This window comes from Chrysemys picta, chromosome 4 (genome assembly GCF_011386835.1).
Source record: "Chrysemys picta bellii isolate R12L10 chromosome 4, ASM1138683v2, whole genome shotgun sequence".
NCBI classification, from domain to species: Eukaryota; Metazoa; Chordata; order Testudines; family Emydidae; genus Chrysemys; species Chrysemys picta.
The window spans coordinates 1897432-1913322 of NC_088794.1; the positions used below are offsets into that span (position 1 = coordinate 1897432).

Consider the following 15891-nt stretch of genomic DNA (forward strand, 5'->3'; position numbering starts at 1 on the left):
TGACGTGGGTAATTATAGGCCTCCAAGTCAGCTTGACATTTATCCCTGGCAAGATAACGGAGCAGCTGCTCTAGGACTCAATGAAGAAAGCATTAAAGGAGAGTAATGGACTAAATGCAAGTCAACATGGGCTCGTGGCAAACAGATCTTGTCAAACTCATTTGATAACTCGCTCTGCTGAGATGACAAGTTTGATTGACAAAGGTAATAGCGTTGACCTCTGACTTAGTACCGCAGTGTTTCCATTAAACCCAGAGAACAGTATCAAATGAACATGGCCCACGTGAAACGGATTAAAACGTGGCTAACTGGTCTCAAAACACAACTGCAAATGGGGGATTGTTTGCAATGGGGGCGGCAGGGAGTGGTTCTTGGCCCTGTGCTATTTAACATCTTGGCAGTGACTGGAGGAAAACAAAATCACTACTGGTGAATGCAGCAGACCCGGACATTGGGGGTGGGAAGTGGCGCGGAGAAGAGGTCACCGGTACAGAGCCAGCTGGATGCTGGGTAAACGGGCACAAGCAGACACGGTGTGTTTGAATCCAGCTACATGTAAATGCTGGTCCCTGGGCAGGACGTGAGCCGGCCGCACGTACAGGCTGGGGGGCTCTGCCCTGGGACGCAGGGACTCTCAATGGGAACGGGGGATAATCAGCAGAACAGGAACTCCCAGCGCAATGCTGGGGCCAAAAGGGCCACTCCCACTCTGGGCTCTGCAAACGGGGGATCTCGCGGAGGAGCAGAGGGGATTTCCCTGCGGCCGGAGGCTCCAGGAGGATGTTGATCAATTGAGGGGGGGGCAGAGCAGAGCCCTGGGGAGGATCAGAAACCTGCCCTTGAGGGAGAGACTCCAGGAGCTCCAGCTGGTCGGTTAACACAGGGCTGGCTCAAGGGGGACAGATCGTTACCCCGGCTCGTCACTCCCGCCGAGGAAGGGCTGACGCGCCCCAGCGGCCGGACAAGCCCGCCTGGAAAGAGGCTGCTCCCCCCAGGCCGATGGGAATTTTCCGGCCCTGGCAGCTCAGCCCAGCCGGGGGGTTCTCAGGTCGGGGCTCAGACCAGACGATCCCAGTGCCCCCCCAACCCCTGGAGTCTATGAAACACAGGGGGCCTCAAGGACGGATGTGGTTGCCAGTGCAACGCCCGATCCCACACTGCCAGGGACTGTGTGTGCCCCCACTGCCCTCTGCCAGGGCTCCCTGTTGTCCCTATCTGTCTGGGGGTCCAGCCATACCAGGCCCCAGCTCGGTGCGCTGTCACCACTGACAGGGCTGGCTGAGGCAGTGGCTCTGTAGGGGCGGGGGGTCCTCACTGCCGCAGGCTCGCCCCCCCCAGACACGCTGGAGTTGCTGCGTGGCGGGGTTCAAACACGGTCATGTTACACTGAAACGCTGCCGAGTCCAGGGCACACCCCAGGGGTAACACGCAAGAGCTAAAGGAAGGCTAATGGGGGAGGAGCCAGGAATCCTGGGTTCGATCCCTGGCTCTGTGCTTCAGGGGCCCCCGGCCCAGACAAGGGAAATGACTCTGCCGGGTGCCCAGGAGGCGCGGGGAAGGAATCCCTCCCAAGCTACCCCCAGCCCCAGCATCTCAATTCCACACATTTCCCATCTGGCCCCAGGGCAGGGACTGGTTGGCTCAGGGGGGTGGGAATGGGGCCTGGTGCCAGCTTGGATCCGGCCCCAGGGCAGGGAACTGGCCCGCTCGGCAGGGGGGAAACTAACCACTCACCATGTTTTCATCCTTTGTACAAATGTCCTTTTATTTTATTTTTTCTGTTTTTTCCCATTTTTATTAGAATTTTTTTGTTTTTTATCTAAAATGAACAAAAAAGGCAAAAATTGGAAAAAATAATTAAACCGAAGAAATAAAAATGTCAAGAGGAGACAGATCAGGAGGGGCTCCTCCCCAGAGAGAAGTGGGGGTGTAGGAATAGCGCCCCCTCCCCAAAGAGACAGGGTGGGTGGAGAAACTGGTCCCTCAGGAGAGATGAAGTTGTGGGGTGACCCACAGGATAGTGGGCTGTCCGACTGACTTGGGGTCGCCCCCGATATGTGGGATCCAGTTTGGGAGGGCAGATGCCCTGCCGCAGCCGGGCCGGGGTTGCAGGGGGGAGGGAACCTGATATTAAATAAGAGGCGGGGGACTGAAGCCTGGCAAAAACAGCTGTCGATTTGGGGGCGCTGCAGAGGGGGAGGGTAACACCGAGACGGGGGCAGGGAGGTAACAGTCAGTTCAACCCAGAGCAGGGCTGGATTCTGGGTGGCCCCACATTCGACACCCCAGGGAACGAGCGGGGCCTGGATCAGCCCCCCAAGTGCCCCCAAATCCCCCAGCAGGGGAAGCCAGGGGCTGCCTCAGCCCAGGTTGGGGGGGGGTGTCACAGGAAGTAGTCAGCAACGGGCTTCTTGGAGGGGATCCCCCGGGTTTCCTGCGGGGCAGCTTCAAAGATGATAAATTCCTTCTGCAGGTGCTCGTCCAGCTCCAGGATGGCGGCCACGTTCCCGCACCTGGGGGTGTTGCACACTGCTCAGCCGGCGCCCCTCACTCCCAACCCGCAGCCCCCTGCCAGCCCAGCCCAGCCGGCGCCCCTCACTCCCGACCCGCAGCCCCCTGCCAGCCCAGCACAGCCGGCGCCCCTCACTCCCGACCCGCAGCCCCTGCTAGCCCAGCCCAGCCGGCGCCCCTCACTCCCGACCCGCAGCCCCTGCTAGCCCAGCCCAGCCCACCCCTGCAGCCCCCATGCGCTCACCGGTAGCAGTAGTTGGGGGCCGACCAGACGGTGAGCACGGTCTCATTGAAGTGCCACTTGTAGCCCTCCATGACCAGCTGGTGGGCGCGGCAGATCATGTCTATGTCGTTGGAGGCATTGAACTGGGCCACCACGTCGCTGCCAAAGAGGTACCCGGCGCCCCGCGGGCTCACGCCCCAGCCCGTCGTGTCTGGGGGGGTAGGGGGCAGCGGGGTGAGAGACCAGCCCTGCCCCCCGTGACCTGCCTCCGTCAGCCCCGTCCGCACATAACCACCGCACCTGCACCCACCCCTCTGCGCATCCCTGGACCAGTTGCAATACCTATAACCCACCCGCTCTCCCGCCATGCAGCCCTCTCCCCGCCATACCTTCGGGGTCAGACCAGAGCAAGTCACACATGGGCCCATCGTGCGGCACCTCCTGCTTGCGATCGATCGTGCGGATCTGATCCAGCGTCTGGATGGACGGGGAGAGGCCCCCGTGGACACAGAAGATCTGCAAGGGGGGGGGGGGGGAAAGAGGTTAGGAACCCAGGAGTCCTGGCCCCCGCCCCCCAGCCCAGCCCGGCCCGGCGCACCTTGCCGTCGATGATGGCCGACAGGCTGAGGTAGTCAAAGATCTCGGTGCAGTATCGCCACACGGTGACGGAGCCGTACTTGCGCAGACACTCGTCGTAGAAGCCATACACCTGTGTGATCTGCCGGCTCTCGTGATTGCCCCTGATGAGCGTGATGCGGTCGGGGTAGCGCACCTGGGGGAGGGGAGGGGTTAGCAGGGGCCCAGAGACGCGGCTAGTGGGGGCTGGGCAGTGGCAGAGAGGGTCATGGGGCAGTTGGGGGGGGTCTCACCTTGAGCGCCAGCAGCAGCAGGAAGGTCTCCACGCTGTAGAAGCCCCGATCCACGAAGTCGCCCATAAAGAGGTAATTGGTCTCTGGGACGTCACCCCCGACCTGTGGGGAGAGAGGGGCTGATGGGACACCAGGGGGCAGCGCAGAGGGGCTCAGAGAAGGGCAACTAACATGAGTAGGGGTTTGAAACGGGTCCCATATGAGGAGAGATTAAAGAGGCTAGGACTCTTCAGCTTGGAAAAGAGGAGACTAAGGGGGGATATAATAGAGGTCTATAAAATCATGAGTGATGTGGAGAAAGTAGATAAGGAAAAGTTATTTACTTATTCCCATAATACAAGAACTAGGGGTCACCAAATGAAATTAATGGGCAGCAGGTTTAAAACAAATAAAAGGAAGTTCTTCTTCACGCAGCGCACAGTCAACCTGTGGAACTCCTTGCCTGAGGAGGTTGTGAAGGCTAGGACTATAACAGGGTTTAAAAGAGAACTGGATAAATTCATGGTGGTTAAGTCCATTAATGGCTATTAGCCAGGATGGGTAAGGAATGGTGTCCCTAGCCTCTGTCTGTCAGAGGGTGGAGATGGATGGCAGGAGAGAGATCACTTGATCATTGCTGTTAGGTTCACTCCCTCTGGGGCACCTGGCATTGGCCACTGTCAGCTGACAGGACACTGGGCTGGATGGACCTTTGGTCTGACCCGCTACGGCCGTTCTTATGTTCTAAGGGGGCAGCGCAGAGGGGGCTGATGGGATGGGAGGGGGCAGCGCAGAGGGGGCTGATGGGATGGGAGGGGGCAGCGCAGAGGGGGCTGATGGGACAGTGGGGGGGTCTCTACTCACCCTGAACAGCTCCTTGAGGTCATAGAACTGACCGTGGATGTCCCCACACACCTGGGGGGAGGAGAGAGGACAGAGAATGGGAGGAGACACCAGGCCCCCCCAACATCCCCTCCCCACTGCCACCCGCACCCCAACACCTCCCAACCCCAGTCCCCCCCCCCCCCCCGGCCCCCACTCACTGTCACAGGAGAATCCACCCGCTGCACGTTGCTTTCCTCCACCAGGATCTCCCTGCCACACAGGGAGAAACAGCTTAAGAGCTGGGCCCCCAGTGCCCAAACCCCCCCCCCCCGCAGAGAGCCCCCCAGTGCCCCCCACCCTGCCCCCCAAGCCGAGCCCCCCCACCCTGCCCCCCGCCCCCGAGGCCCCCCCCGCTGCCCCCCGAGCCGAGCCCCCCCAGGCCCCCCGGCGCTCACCGGGCCTTGGCGCACAGCGCCTTCACCTCGCTCTCCTTGATGAGCTCGCAGCGCCGGAGCTGCTCGATCTGCCGGTCCAGGTCGCTGATCTCGGCCATGGCTCCTGGGCACAGCGGGGGGGGGAGGGTTAGCGGGGGGGGAGGGGCCACGCGCCGCCCCAGCCCCCCCGGCCCCGCTCCGGCCCCCCCCCGCTCCCCTCCTGACCCCCCCGGCCCCGGACCCCCCCGCACCTGGGGCTCCGTCCCCGGCTCCGAGCGCGGCTGGCCCCGCCCCCTCCCGGCGACAGCGTCACTTCCCGGCCGGAAAGGGAAAGCTAAGAGAGGACAGGAAATGACGTCACAACCAAGGGGACCGGGCGGGACCCGAAGCGGCACTTGGTGACGTTGACGGAAATGACGCAAGGAGAGAACACTACCGGCTCGGGCAGAGGCGGGAAATGACATCACTGAGGGGGCCGGCACCGGTAAGGGCAGCCGGAAATACGTCACCAGGCCCCGCCCCTTTCGCTGATTCCCCCCCCCCCCCCCGGCAACGCCCCGTCCCGCTCCCGCACCGGGGAGCTCGCGGGTGCCTCAGTTTCCCCGGCCGCCTCGGGGGGGGAGGGGGTGTGGGGGCTGCGGGGCCCGGCCCAGCTCGAACCCCCGGCCCAGGCCCCGCCCCTTGGCCCCGCCCCTGGCTCCCTCCTTCCCTCCCTCCTTTCACAGCTCTGGGGCAGGGAGCTCAGGGCCGCAGAAGGGGAGTGGGGTACAGGAGGGGGTTGGGGTGCGGGAGGGGGCTCAGGGCCGCGGAAGGGGAGTGGGGTACAGGAGGGGGTTGGGGTGCAGAAGGGGGCTCAGGGCCGCAGAAGGGGAGTGGGGTACAGGAGGGGGTTGGGGTGCGGGAGGGGGCTCAGGGCTGCAGCGGGGGTTGGGGTGCTAGCTCTGGGAGGGGCTTTGGGTGTGGGAGGGGGCTCAGGGCTGGGTGCAGGAGGGGGTTGGGTTGCGGGAGGGGGCTCAGGGCCGTGGCAGGGGGTTGGGGTACAGGAGGGGGTTGGGGTGCGGGAGGGGGCTCAGGGCTGGGTGCAGGAGGGGGTTGGGGTGCATAAGGGGGCTCAGGGCCGTGGCAGGGGGTTGGGGTGCAGAAGGGGGTTGGGGTGCGGGAGGGGGCTCAGGGCTGGGTGCAGGAGGGGGTTGGGGTGCAGAAGGGGGCTCAGGGCCGCAGAAGGGGAGTGGGGTACAGGAGGGGGTTGGGGTGCGGGAGGGGTCTCAGGGCTGCAGCGGGGGTTGGGGTGCTAGCTCTGGGAGGGGCTTTGGGTGTGGGAGGGGGCTCAGGGCTGAGGCGGGGTGCAGGAGGGGGTTGGGGTGCGGGAGGGGGCTCAGGGCCGCAGAAGGGGAGTGGGGTACAGGAGGGGGTTGGGGTGCGGGAGGGGGCTCAGGGCTGGGTGCAGGAGGGGGTTGGGGTGCGGAAGGGGGCTCAGGGCCGCAGAAGGGGAGTGGGGTACAGGAGGGGGTTGGGGTGCAGAAGGGGGCTCAGGGTTGTGGCAGGGGATTGGGGGCTCAGGGCTGGGTGCAGGAGGGGGTTGGGGTGTGGGAGGGGGCTCAGGGCTGGGTGCAGGAGGGGGTTGGGGTGCAGAAGGGGGCTCAGGGCCGCAGAAGGGGAGTGGGGTACAGGAGGGGGTTGGGGTGCAGGAGGGGGCTCAGGGCCGCGGAAGGGGAGTGGGGTACAGGAGGGGGTTGGGGTGCGGAAGGGGGCTCAGGGCCGCAGAAGGGGAGTGGGGTACAGGAGGGGGTTGGGGTGCGGGAGGGGGCTCAGGGCCGCAGAAGGGGAGTGGGGTACAGGAGGGGGTTGGGGTGCGGGAGGGGGCTCAGGGCCGCAGAAGGGGAGTGGGGTACAGGAGGGGGTTGGGGTGCGGAAGGGGGCTCAGGGCCGCAGAAGGGGAGTGGGGTACAGGAGGGGGTTGGGGTGCAGGAGGGGGCTCAGGGCCGCAGAAGGGGAGTGGGGTACAGGAGGGGGTTGGGGTGCGGAAGGGGGCTCAGGGCCGCAGAAGGGGAGTGGGGTACAGGAGGGGGTTGGGGTGCAGGAGGGGGCTCAGGGCCGCGGAAGGGGAGTGGGGTACAGGAGGGGGTTGGGGTGCAGGAGGGGGCTCAGGGCCGCGGAAGGGGAGTGGGGTACAGGAGGGGGTTGGGGTGCGGGAGGGGGCTCAGGGCCGCAGAAGGGGAGTGGGGTACAGGAGGGGGTTGGGGTGCGGAAGGGGGCTCAGGGCCGCAGAAGGGGAGTGGGGTACAGGAGGGGGTTGGGGTGTGGGAGGGGATTGGGGGCTCAGGGCTGGGTGCAGGAGGGGGTTGGGGTGCAGGAGGGGGCTCAGGGCCGCAGAAGGGGAGTGGGGTACAGGAGGGGGTTGGGGTGCAGGAGGGGGCTCAGGGCCGCGGAAGGGGAGTGGGGTACAGGAGGGGGTTGGGGTGCGGGAGGGGGCTCAGGGCCGTGGAAGGGGAGTGGGGTACAGGAGGGGGTTGGGGTGCGGGAGGGGGCTCAGGGCTGGGTGCAGGAGGGGGTTGGGGTGCAGAAGGGGGCTCAGGGCCGCAGAAGGGGAGTGGGGTACAGGAGGGGGTTGGGGTGCAGGAGGGGGCTCAGGGCCGCGGAAGGGGAGTGGGGTACAGGAGGGGGTTGGGGTGCGGGAGGGGGCTCAGGGCTGAGGCGGGGTGCAGGAGGGGGTTGGGGTGCGGGAGGGGGCTCAGGGCCGCAGAAGGGGAGTGGGGTACAGGAGGGGGTTGGGGTGCGGGAGGGGGCTCAGGGCTGGGTGCAGGAGGGGGTTGGGGTGCGGGAGGGGGCTCAGGGCCGCAGAAGGGGAGTGGGGTACAGGAGGGGGTTGGGGTGCAGAAGGGGGCTCAGGGCCGCGGAAGGGGAGTGGGGTACAGGAGGGGGTTGGGGTGCGGGAGGGGGCTCAGGGCCGCAGAAGGGGAGTGGGGTACAGGAGGGGGTTGGGGTGCGGGAGGGGGCTCAGGGCCGCGGAAGGGGAGTGGGGTACAGGAGGGGGTTGGGGTGCGGGAGGGGGCTCAGGGCCGCAGAAGAGGAGTGGGGTACAGGAGGGGGTTGGGGTGCAGAAGGGGGCTCAGGGCCGCAGAAGGGGAGTGGGGTACAGGAGGGGGTTGGGGTACAGGAGGGGGCTCAGGGCTGCAGCAGGGGGTTGGGGTGCTAGCTCTGGGAGGGGCTTTGGGTGTGGGAGGGGGCTCAGGGCTGGGTGCAGGAGGGGGTTGGGTTGCGGGAGGGGGCACAGGGCCGTGGCAGGGGATTGGGGTACAGGAGGGGGTTGGGGTGCGGGAGGGGGCTCAGGGCCGCGGAAGGGGAGTGGGGTACAGGAGGGGGTTGGGGTGCGGAAGGGGGCTCAGGGCTGCAGAAGGGGAGTGGGGTACAGGAGGGGGTTGGGGTGCGGAAGGGGGCTCAGGGCCGCAGAAGGGGAGTGGGCTACAGGAGGGGGTTGGGGTGCGGGAGGGGGCTCAGGGCTGCGGCAGGGGATTGGGGTGCTAGCTCTGGGAGGGGCTTTGGGTGTGGGAGGGGGCTCAGGGCTGAGGCGGGGTGCAGGAGGGGGTTGGGGTGCGGGAGGGGGCTCAGGGCCGCAGAAGGGGAGTGGGGTACAGGAGGGGGTTGGGGTGCGGGAGGGGGCTCAGGGCTGGGTGCAGGAGGGGGTTGGGGTGCAGAAGGGGGCTCAGGGCCGCAGAAGGGGAGTGGGGTACAGGAGGGGGTTGGGGTGCGGGAGGGGGCTCAGGGCCGCAGAAGGGGAGTGGGGTACAGGAGGGGGTTGGGGTGCGGGAGGGGGCTCAGGGCCGCGGAAGGGGAGTGGGGTACAGGAGGGGGTTGGGGTGTGGGAGGGGGCTCAGGGCTGGGTGCAGGAGGGGGTTGGGGTGCAGAAGGGGGCTCAGGGCCGCAGACGGGGAGTGGGGTACAGGAGGGGGTTGGGGTGCGGGAGGGGGCTCAGGGCCGCAGAAGGGGAGTGGGCTACAGGAGGGGGTTGGGGTGCGGGAGGGGGCTCAGGGCTGCGGCAGGGGATTGGGGTGCTAGCTCTGGGAGGGGCTTTGGGTGTGGGAGGGGGCTCAGGGCTGAGGCGGGGTGCAGGAGGGGGTTGGGGTGCGGGAGGGGGCTCAGGGCCGCAGAAGGGGAGTGGGGTACAGGAGGGGGTTGGGGTGCGGGAGGGGGCTCAGGGCTGGGTGCAGGAGGGGGTTGGGGTGCAGAAGGGGGCTCAGGGCCGCAGAAGGGGAGTGGGGTACAGGAGGGGGTTGGGGTGCGGGAGGGGGCTCAGGGCCGCAGAAGGGGAGTGGGGTACAGGAGGGGGTTGGGGTGCGGGAGGGGGCTCAGGGCCGCAGAAGGGGAGTGGGGTACAGGAGGGGGTTGGGGTGCAGAAGGGGGCTCAGGGCCGCGGAAGGGGAGTGGGGTACAGGAGGGGGTTGGGGTGTGGGAGGGGGCTCAGGGCTGGGTGCAGGAGGGGATTGGGGTGCAGAAGGGGGCTCAGGGCCGCAGAAGGCGAGTGGGGTACAGGAGGGGGTTGGGGTGCGGGAGGGGGCTCAGGGCCGCGGAAGGGGAGTGGGGTACAGGAGGGGGTTGGGGTGCGGGAGGGGGCACAGGGCTGCAGCGGGGGTTGGGGTGCTAGCTCTGGGAGGGGCTTTGGGTGTGGGAGGGGGCTCAGGGCTGGGTGCAGGAGGGGGTTGGGTTGCGGGAGGGGGCACAGGGCCGTGGCAGGGGATTGGGGTACAGGAGGGGGTTGGGGTGCGGGAGGGGGCTCAGGGCTGGGTGCAGGAGGGGGTTGGGGTGCAGAAGGGGGCTCAGGGCCGTGGCAGGGGGTTGGGGTGCGGGAGGGGGCTCAGGGCTGGGTGCAGGAGGGGGTTGGGGTGCAGAAGGGGGCTCAGGGCCGCAGAAGGGGAGTGGGGTACAGGAGGGGGTTGGGGTGCAGAAGGGGACTCAGGGCCGCAGAAGGGGAGTGGGGTACAGGAGGGGGTTGGGGTGCGGGAGGGGGCTCAGGGCCGCAGAAGGGGAGTGGGGTACAGGAGGGGGTTGGGGTGCAGGAGGGGGCTCAGGGCCGCGGAAGGGGAGTGGGGTACAGGAGGGGGTTGGGGTGCAGGAGGGGGCTCAGGGCCGTGGAAGGGGAGTGGGGTACAGGAGGGGGTTGGGGTGCGGAAGGGGGCTCAGGGCCGCAGAAGGGGAGTGGGGTGCAGGAGGGGGTTGGGGTGCGGAAGGGGGCTCAGGGCCGCAGAAGGGGAGTGGGGTACAGGAGGGGGTTGGGGTGCGGGAGGGGGCTCAGGGCCGCAGAAGGGGAGTGGGGTACAGGAGGGGGTTGGGGTGCGGGAGGGGGCTCAGGGCCGCAGAAGGGGAGTGGGGTACAGGAGGGGGTTGGGGTGCGGGAGGGGGCTCAGGGCCGCAGAAGGGGAGTGGGGTACAGGAGGGGGTTGGGGTGCAGGAGGGGGCTCAGGGCCGCGGAAGGGGAGTGGGGTACAGGAGGGCGTTGGGGTGCAGGAGGGGGCTCAGGGCCGCAGAAGGGGAGTGGGGTACAGGAGGGGGTTGGGGTGCGGGAGGGGGCTCAGGGCCGCAGAAGGGGAGTGGGGTACAGGAGGGGGTTGGGGTGCGGAAGGGGGCTCAGGGCCGCAGAAGGGGAGTGGGCTACAGGAGGGGGTTGGGGTGCGGGAGGGGGCTCAGGGCTGCGGCAGGGGATTGGGGTGCTAGCTCTGGGAGGGGCTTTGGGTGTGGGAGGGGGCTCAGGGCTGAGGCTGGGTGCAGGAGGGGGTTGGGGTGCGGGAGGGGGCTCAGGGCCGCAGAAGGGGAGTGGGGTACAGGAGGGGGTTGGGGTGCGGGAGGGGGCTCAGGGCTGGGTGCAGGTGGGGGTTGGGGTGCAGAAGGGGGCTCAGGGCCGCAGAAGGGGAGTGGGGTACAGTAGGGGGTTGGGGTGCGGGAGGGGGCTCAGGGCCGCAGAAGGGGAGTGGGGTACAGGAGGGGGTTGGGGTGCGGGAGGGGGCTCAGGGCCGCAGAAGGGGAGTGGGGTACAGGAGGGGGTTGGGGTGCAGAAGGGGGCTCAGGGCCGCGGAAGGGGAGTGGGGTACAGGAGGGGGTTGGGGTGTGGGAGGGGGCTCAGGGCTGGGTGCAGGAGGGGGTTGGGGTGCAGAAGGGGGCTCAGGGTCGCAGAAGGGGAGTGGGGTACAGGAGGGGGTTGGGGTGCGGGAGGGGGCTCAGGGCCGCAGAAGGGGAGTGGGCTACAGGAGGGGGTTGGGGTGCGGGAGGGGGCTCAGGGCTGCGGCAGGGGATTGGGGTGCTAGCTCTGGGAGGGGCTTTGGGTGTGGGAGGGGGCTCAGGGCTGAGGCGGGGTGCAGGAGGGGGTTGGGGTGCGGGAGGGGGCTCAGGGCCGCAGAAGGGGAGTGGGGTACAGGAGGGGGTTGGGGTGTGGGAGGGGGCTCAGGGCTGGGTGCAGGAGGGGGTTGGGGTGCGGGAGGGGGCTCAGGGCCGCGGAAGGGGAGTGGGGTACAGGAGGGGGTTGGGGTGCGGGAGGGGGCTCAGGGCTGCAGCGGGGGTTGGAGTGCTAGCTCTGGGAGGGACTTTGGGTGTGGGAGGGGGCTCAGGGCTGGGTGCAGGAGGGGGTTGGGTTGCGGGAGGGGGCACAGGGCCGTGGCAGGGGATTGGGGTACAGGAGGGGGTTGGGGTGCGGGAGGGGGGTCAGGGCTGGGTGCAGGAGGGGGTTGGGGTGCAGAAGGGGGCTCAGGGCCGTGGCAGGGGGTTGGGGTGCGGGAGGGGGCTCAGGGCTGGGTGCAGGAGGGGGTTGGGGTGCAGAAGGGGGCTCAGGGCCGCAGAAGGGGAGTGGGGTACAGGAGGGGGTTGGGGTGCAGAAGGGGACTCAGGGCTGCAGAAGGGGAGTGGGGTACAGGAGGGGGTTGGGGTGCGGGAGGGGGCTCAGGGCCGCAGAAGGGGAGTGGGGTACAGGAGGGGGTTGGGGTGCAGGAGGGGGCTCAGGGCCGCGGAAGGGGAGTGGGGTACAGGAGGGGGTTGGGGTGCAGGAGGGGGCTCAGGGCCACGGAAGGGGAGTGGGGTACAGGAGGGGGTTGGGGTGCGGAAGGGGGCTCAGGGCCGCAGAAGGGGAGTGGGGTACAGGAGGGGGTTGGGGTGCGGGAGGGGGCTCAGGGCCGCAGAAGGGGAGTGGGGTACAGGAGGGGGTTGGGGTGCGGAAGGGGGCTCAGGGCCGCAGAAGGGGAGTGGGCTACAGGAGGGGGTTGGGGTGCGGGAGGGGGCTCAGGGCTGCGGCAGGGGATTGGGGTGTTAGCTCTGGGAGGGGCTTTGGGTGTGGGAGGGGGCTCAGGGCTGAGGCGGGGTGCAGGAGGGGGTTGGGGTGCGGGAGGGGGCTCAGGGCCGCAGAAGGGGAGTGGGGTACAGGAGGGGGTTGGGGTGCGGGAGGGGGCTCAGGGCTGGGTGCAGGAGGGGGTTGGGGTGCAGAAGGGGGCTCAGGGCCGCAGAAGGGGAGTGGGGTACAGGAGGGGGTTGGGGTGCGGGAGGGGGCTCAGGGCCGCAGAAGGGGAGTGGGGTACAGGAGGGGGTTGGGGTGCAGAAGGGGGCTCAGGGCCGCGGAAGGGGAGTGGGGTACAGGAGGGGGTTGGGGTGTGGGAGGGGGCTCAGGGCTGGGTGCAGGAGGGGGTTGGGGTGCAGAAGGGGGCTCAGGGCTGCAGAAGGGGAGTGGGGTACAGGAGGGGGTTGGGGTGCGGGAGGGGGCTCAGGGCCGCGGAAGGGGAGTGGGGTACAGGAGGGGGTTGGGGTGCGGGAGGGGGCTCAGGGCTGCAGCGGGGGTTGGGGTGCTAGCTCTGGGAGGGGCTTTGGGTGTGGGAGGGGGCTCAGGGCTGGGTGCAGGAGGGGGTTGGGTTGCGGGAGGGGGCACAGGGCCGTGGCAGGGGATTGGGGTACAGGAGGGGGTTGGGGTGCGGGAGGGGGCTCAGGGCTGGGTGCAGGAGGGGGTTGGGGTGCAGAAGGGGGCTCAGGGCCGTGGCAGGGGGTTGGGGTGCGGGAGGGGGCTCAGGGCTGGGTGCAGGAGGGGGTTGGGGTGCAGAAGGGGGCTCAGGGCCGCAGAAGGGGAGTGGGGTACAGGAGGGGGTTGGGGTGCAGACGGGGGCTCAGGGCCGTGGCAGGGGATTGGGGTACAGGAGGGGGTTGGGGTGCGGGAGGGGGCTCAGGGCCGCAGAAGGGGAGTGGGGTACAGGAGGGGGTTGGGGTGTGGGAGGGGGCTCAGGGCTGGGTGCAGGAAGGGGTTGGGGTGCAGAAGGGGGCTCAGGGCCGCAGAAGGGGAGTGGGGTACAGGAGGGGGTTGGGGTGCAGAAGGGGGCTCAGGGCCGCGGAAGGGGAGTGGGGTACAGGAGGGGGTTGGGGTGCGGGAGGGGGCTCAGGGCTGCAGCGGGGGTTAGGGTGCTAGCTCTGGGAGGGGCTTTGGGTGTGGGAGGGGGCTCAGGGCTGGGTGCAGGAGGGGGTTGGGTTGCGGGAGGGGGCACAGGGCCGTGGCAGGGGATTGGGGTACAGGAGGGGGTTGGGGTGCGGGAGGGGGCTCAGGGCTGGGTGCAGGAGGGGGTTGGGGTGCAGAAGGGGGCTCAGGGCCGTGGCAGGGGGTTGGGGTGCAGAAGGGGGTTGGGGTGAGGGAGGGGGCTCAGGGCTGGGTGCAGGAGGGGGTTGGGGTGCAGAAGGGGGCTCAGGGCCGCAGAAGGGGAGTGGGGTACAGGAGGGGGTTGGGGTGCGGGAGGGGTCTCAGGGCTGCAGCGGGGGTTGGGGTGCTAGCTCTGGGAGGGGCTTTGGGTGTGGGAGGGGGCTCAGGGCTGAGGCGGGGTGCAGGAGGGGGTTGGGGTGCGGGAGGGGGCTCAGGGCCGCAGAAGGGGAGTGGGGTACAGGAGGGGGTTGGGGTGCGGGAGGGGGCTCAGGGCTGGGTGCAGGAGGGGGTTGGGGTGCGGAAGGGGGCTCAGGGCCGCAGAAGGGGAGTGGGGTACAGGAGGGGGTTGGGGTGCGGGAGGGGGCTCAGGGCTGGGTGCAGGAGGGGTTTGGGTTGCGGAAGGGGGCTCAGGGCTGCAGAAGGGGAGTGGGGTACAGGAGGGGGTTGGGGTGCAGAAGGGGGCTCAGGGCCGCAGAAGGGGAGTGGGGTACAGGAGGGGGTTGGGTTGCGGGAGCGGGCTCAGGGTTGTGGCCGGGGATTGGGGTACAGGAGGGGGTTGGGGTGTGGGAGGGGATTGGGGGCTCAGGGCTGGGTGCAGGAGGGGGTTGGGGTGCAGGAGGGGGCTCAGGGCCGCAGAAGGGGAGTGGGGTACAGGAGGGGGTTGGGGTGCAGAAGGGGGCTCAGGGTTGTGGCAGGGGATTGGGGGCTCAGGGCTGGGTGCAGGAGGGGGTTGGGGTGTGGGAGGGGGCTCAGGGCCGCAGAAGGGGAGTGGGGTACAGGAGGGGGCTCAGGGCTGCAGCAGGGGATTGGGGTGCTAGCTCTGGGAGGGGCTTTGGGTGCGGGAGGGGGCTCAGGGCTGCAGCAGGGGATTGGGGTGCTAGCTCTGGGAGGGGCTTTGGGTGCGGGAGGGGGCTCAGGGCTGAGGCGGGGTGCAGGAGGGGGTTGGGGTGTGGAGGGGGCTCAGGGCTGCGGGCTCTGGGAGGGGGTTGGGGTGCGGAAGGGGGCTCAGGGGCGCATAAGGGGAGTGGGGTACAGGAGGGGCTTGGGGTGCGGGAGGGGGCTCAGGGCTGCGGCAGCTGATTGGGGTGCTAGCTCTGGGAGGGGCTTTGGGTGTGGGAGGGGGCTCAGGCGGGGTGCAGGAGGGGGTTGGGGTGTGGGAGGGGGCTCAGGGCCGTGGAAGGGGAGTGGGGTACAGGAGGGGGTTGGGGTGTGGGAGGGGGCTTAGGGCTGGGTGCAGGAGGGGGTTGGGGTGCAGAAGGGGGCTCAGGGCCGCAGAAGGGGAGTGGGGTACAGGAGGGGGTTGGGGTGCGGGAGGGGGCTCAGGGCTGCAGCGGGGGTTGGGGTGCTAGCTCTGGGAGGGGCTTTGGGTGTGGGAGGGGGCTCAGGGCTGAGGCGGGGTGCAGGAGGGGGTTGGGGTGTGGAGGGGGCTCAGGGCTGCGGGCTCTGGGAGGGTGTTGGGGTGCGGAAGGGGGCTCAGGGCTGGGTGCAGGAGGGGGTTGGGGTGCGGAAGGGGGCTCAGGGCCGCAGAAGGGGAGTGGGGTACAGGAAGGGGTTGGGGTGCAGAAGGGGGCTCAGGGCCGCAGAAGGGGAGTGGGGTACAGGAGGGGGTTGGGGTGCGGGAGGGGTCTCAGGGCTGCAGCGGGGGTTGGGGTGCTAGCTCTGGGAGGGAGTTTGGGCGTGGTGGGGATGCAGGATGGGTTCGGGGTGCTGGCTCCGGCTGGGTGGCGCTTACCTCAGGCGGCTCCCAGCCAGCGAGCTAAGCCAGGCTCCCTCCCTGCCCTGGCTCCGCGCCACTCCCGGAATTGGCCGCCATTTCCGGCCCCTTGGCAGATGGGCCAGGGGGTCTCCATGTGCAGCCCCCGCCCACAGGCACCGGCCCTGCAGCTCCCATTGGTCACGGTTCTCAGTCGCAGAGACCCCTGGCCTCCCCAGGGGCTGCAGGGATATGCTGGGAGCCACGGGGGGGGCCTGTGTTAGCCCCACTGCGCCGCCCACCAGACTTTTACTGGCCTGGAGCCACCAGGGCCCCTTTTCTATTTGGCATTTCGGTCAAAAACCGGACCCCTGGCAACCCTAGGCTCAGGGGGTGTGTGGGTTTGGCCTGGGGCCCGGCCGCGGGGGTGTGTGTGTGTGTGTGTGTGTGTGTGTGTTCGCTGCAGGGCCTGCTCCCAGCACAGTGGGTGTGGGAAAGCCATGGGGGGCTCAGCCCCAGCTCTATGTGCAGGGGTGGGGGCCCAGGGCCCACCCGCGCTCCTCACCTCAGTGCCTCCATAATTAGTTTGTTGAGCTGGGGGCGCATCTGCGACCCCTCCCCAGCAGTGGCTCCCCCCACAGCCATCTCCAGCCGGGGTGTTGGGGCGTCCCACCCCCTTCCCCCCATGGAAGCTCACAGCCAGGGGC

The 15891-nt window shown here is 68.6% G+C and overlaps 1 protein-coding gene across 1 annotated transcript; it reads right to left on the reverse strand.

Moving 5' to 3' along the window:
- Positions 1–1747: 1747 nt before the first annotated feature.
- PPP4C (protein phosphatase 4 catalytic subunit) lies at positions 1748–5232 on the reverse strand. Its single transcript, XM_065591085.1, has 9 exons — positions 5093–5232; positions 4863–4965; positions 4626–4677; positions 4447–4497; positions 3604–3705; positions 3333–3506; positions 3124–3250; positions 2756–2945; positions 1748–2513 (listed from the first exon to the last, which is right to left on the reverse strand). The coding sequence occupies exons 2-9, from the start codon at positions 4958–4960 to the stop codon at positions 2384–2386; spliced, it is 924 nt and encodes a 307-aa protein (XP_065447157.1). The 5' UTR covers positions 4961–4965; positions 5093–5232; the 3' UTR covers positions 1748–2383.
- Positions 5233–15891: the final 10659 nt, after the last annotated feature.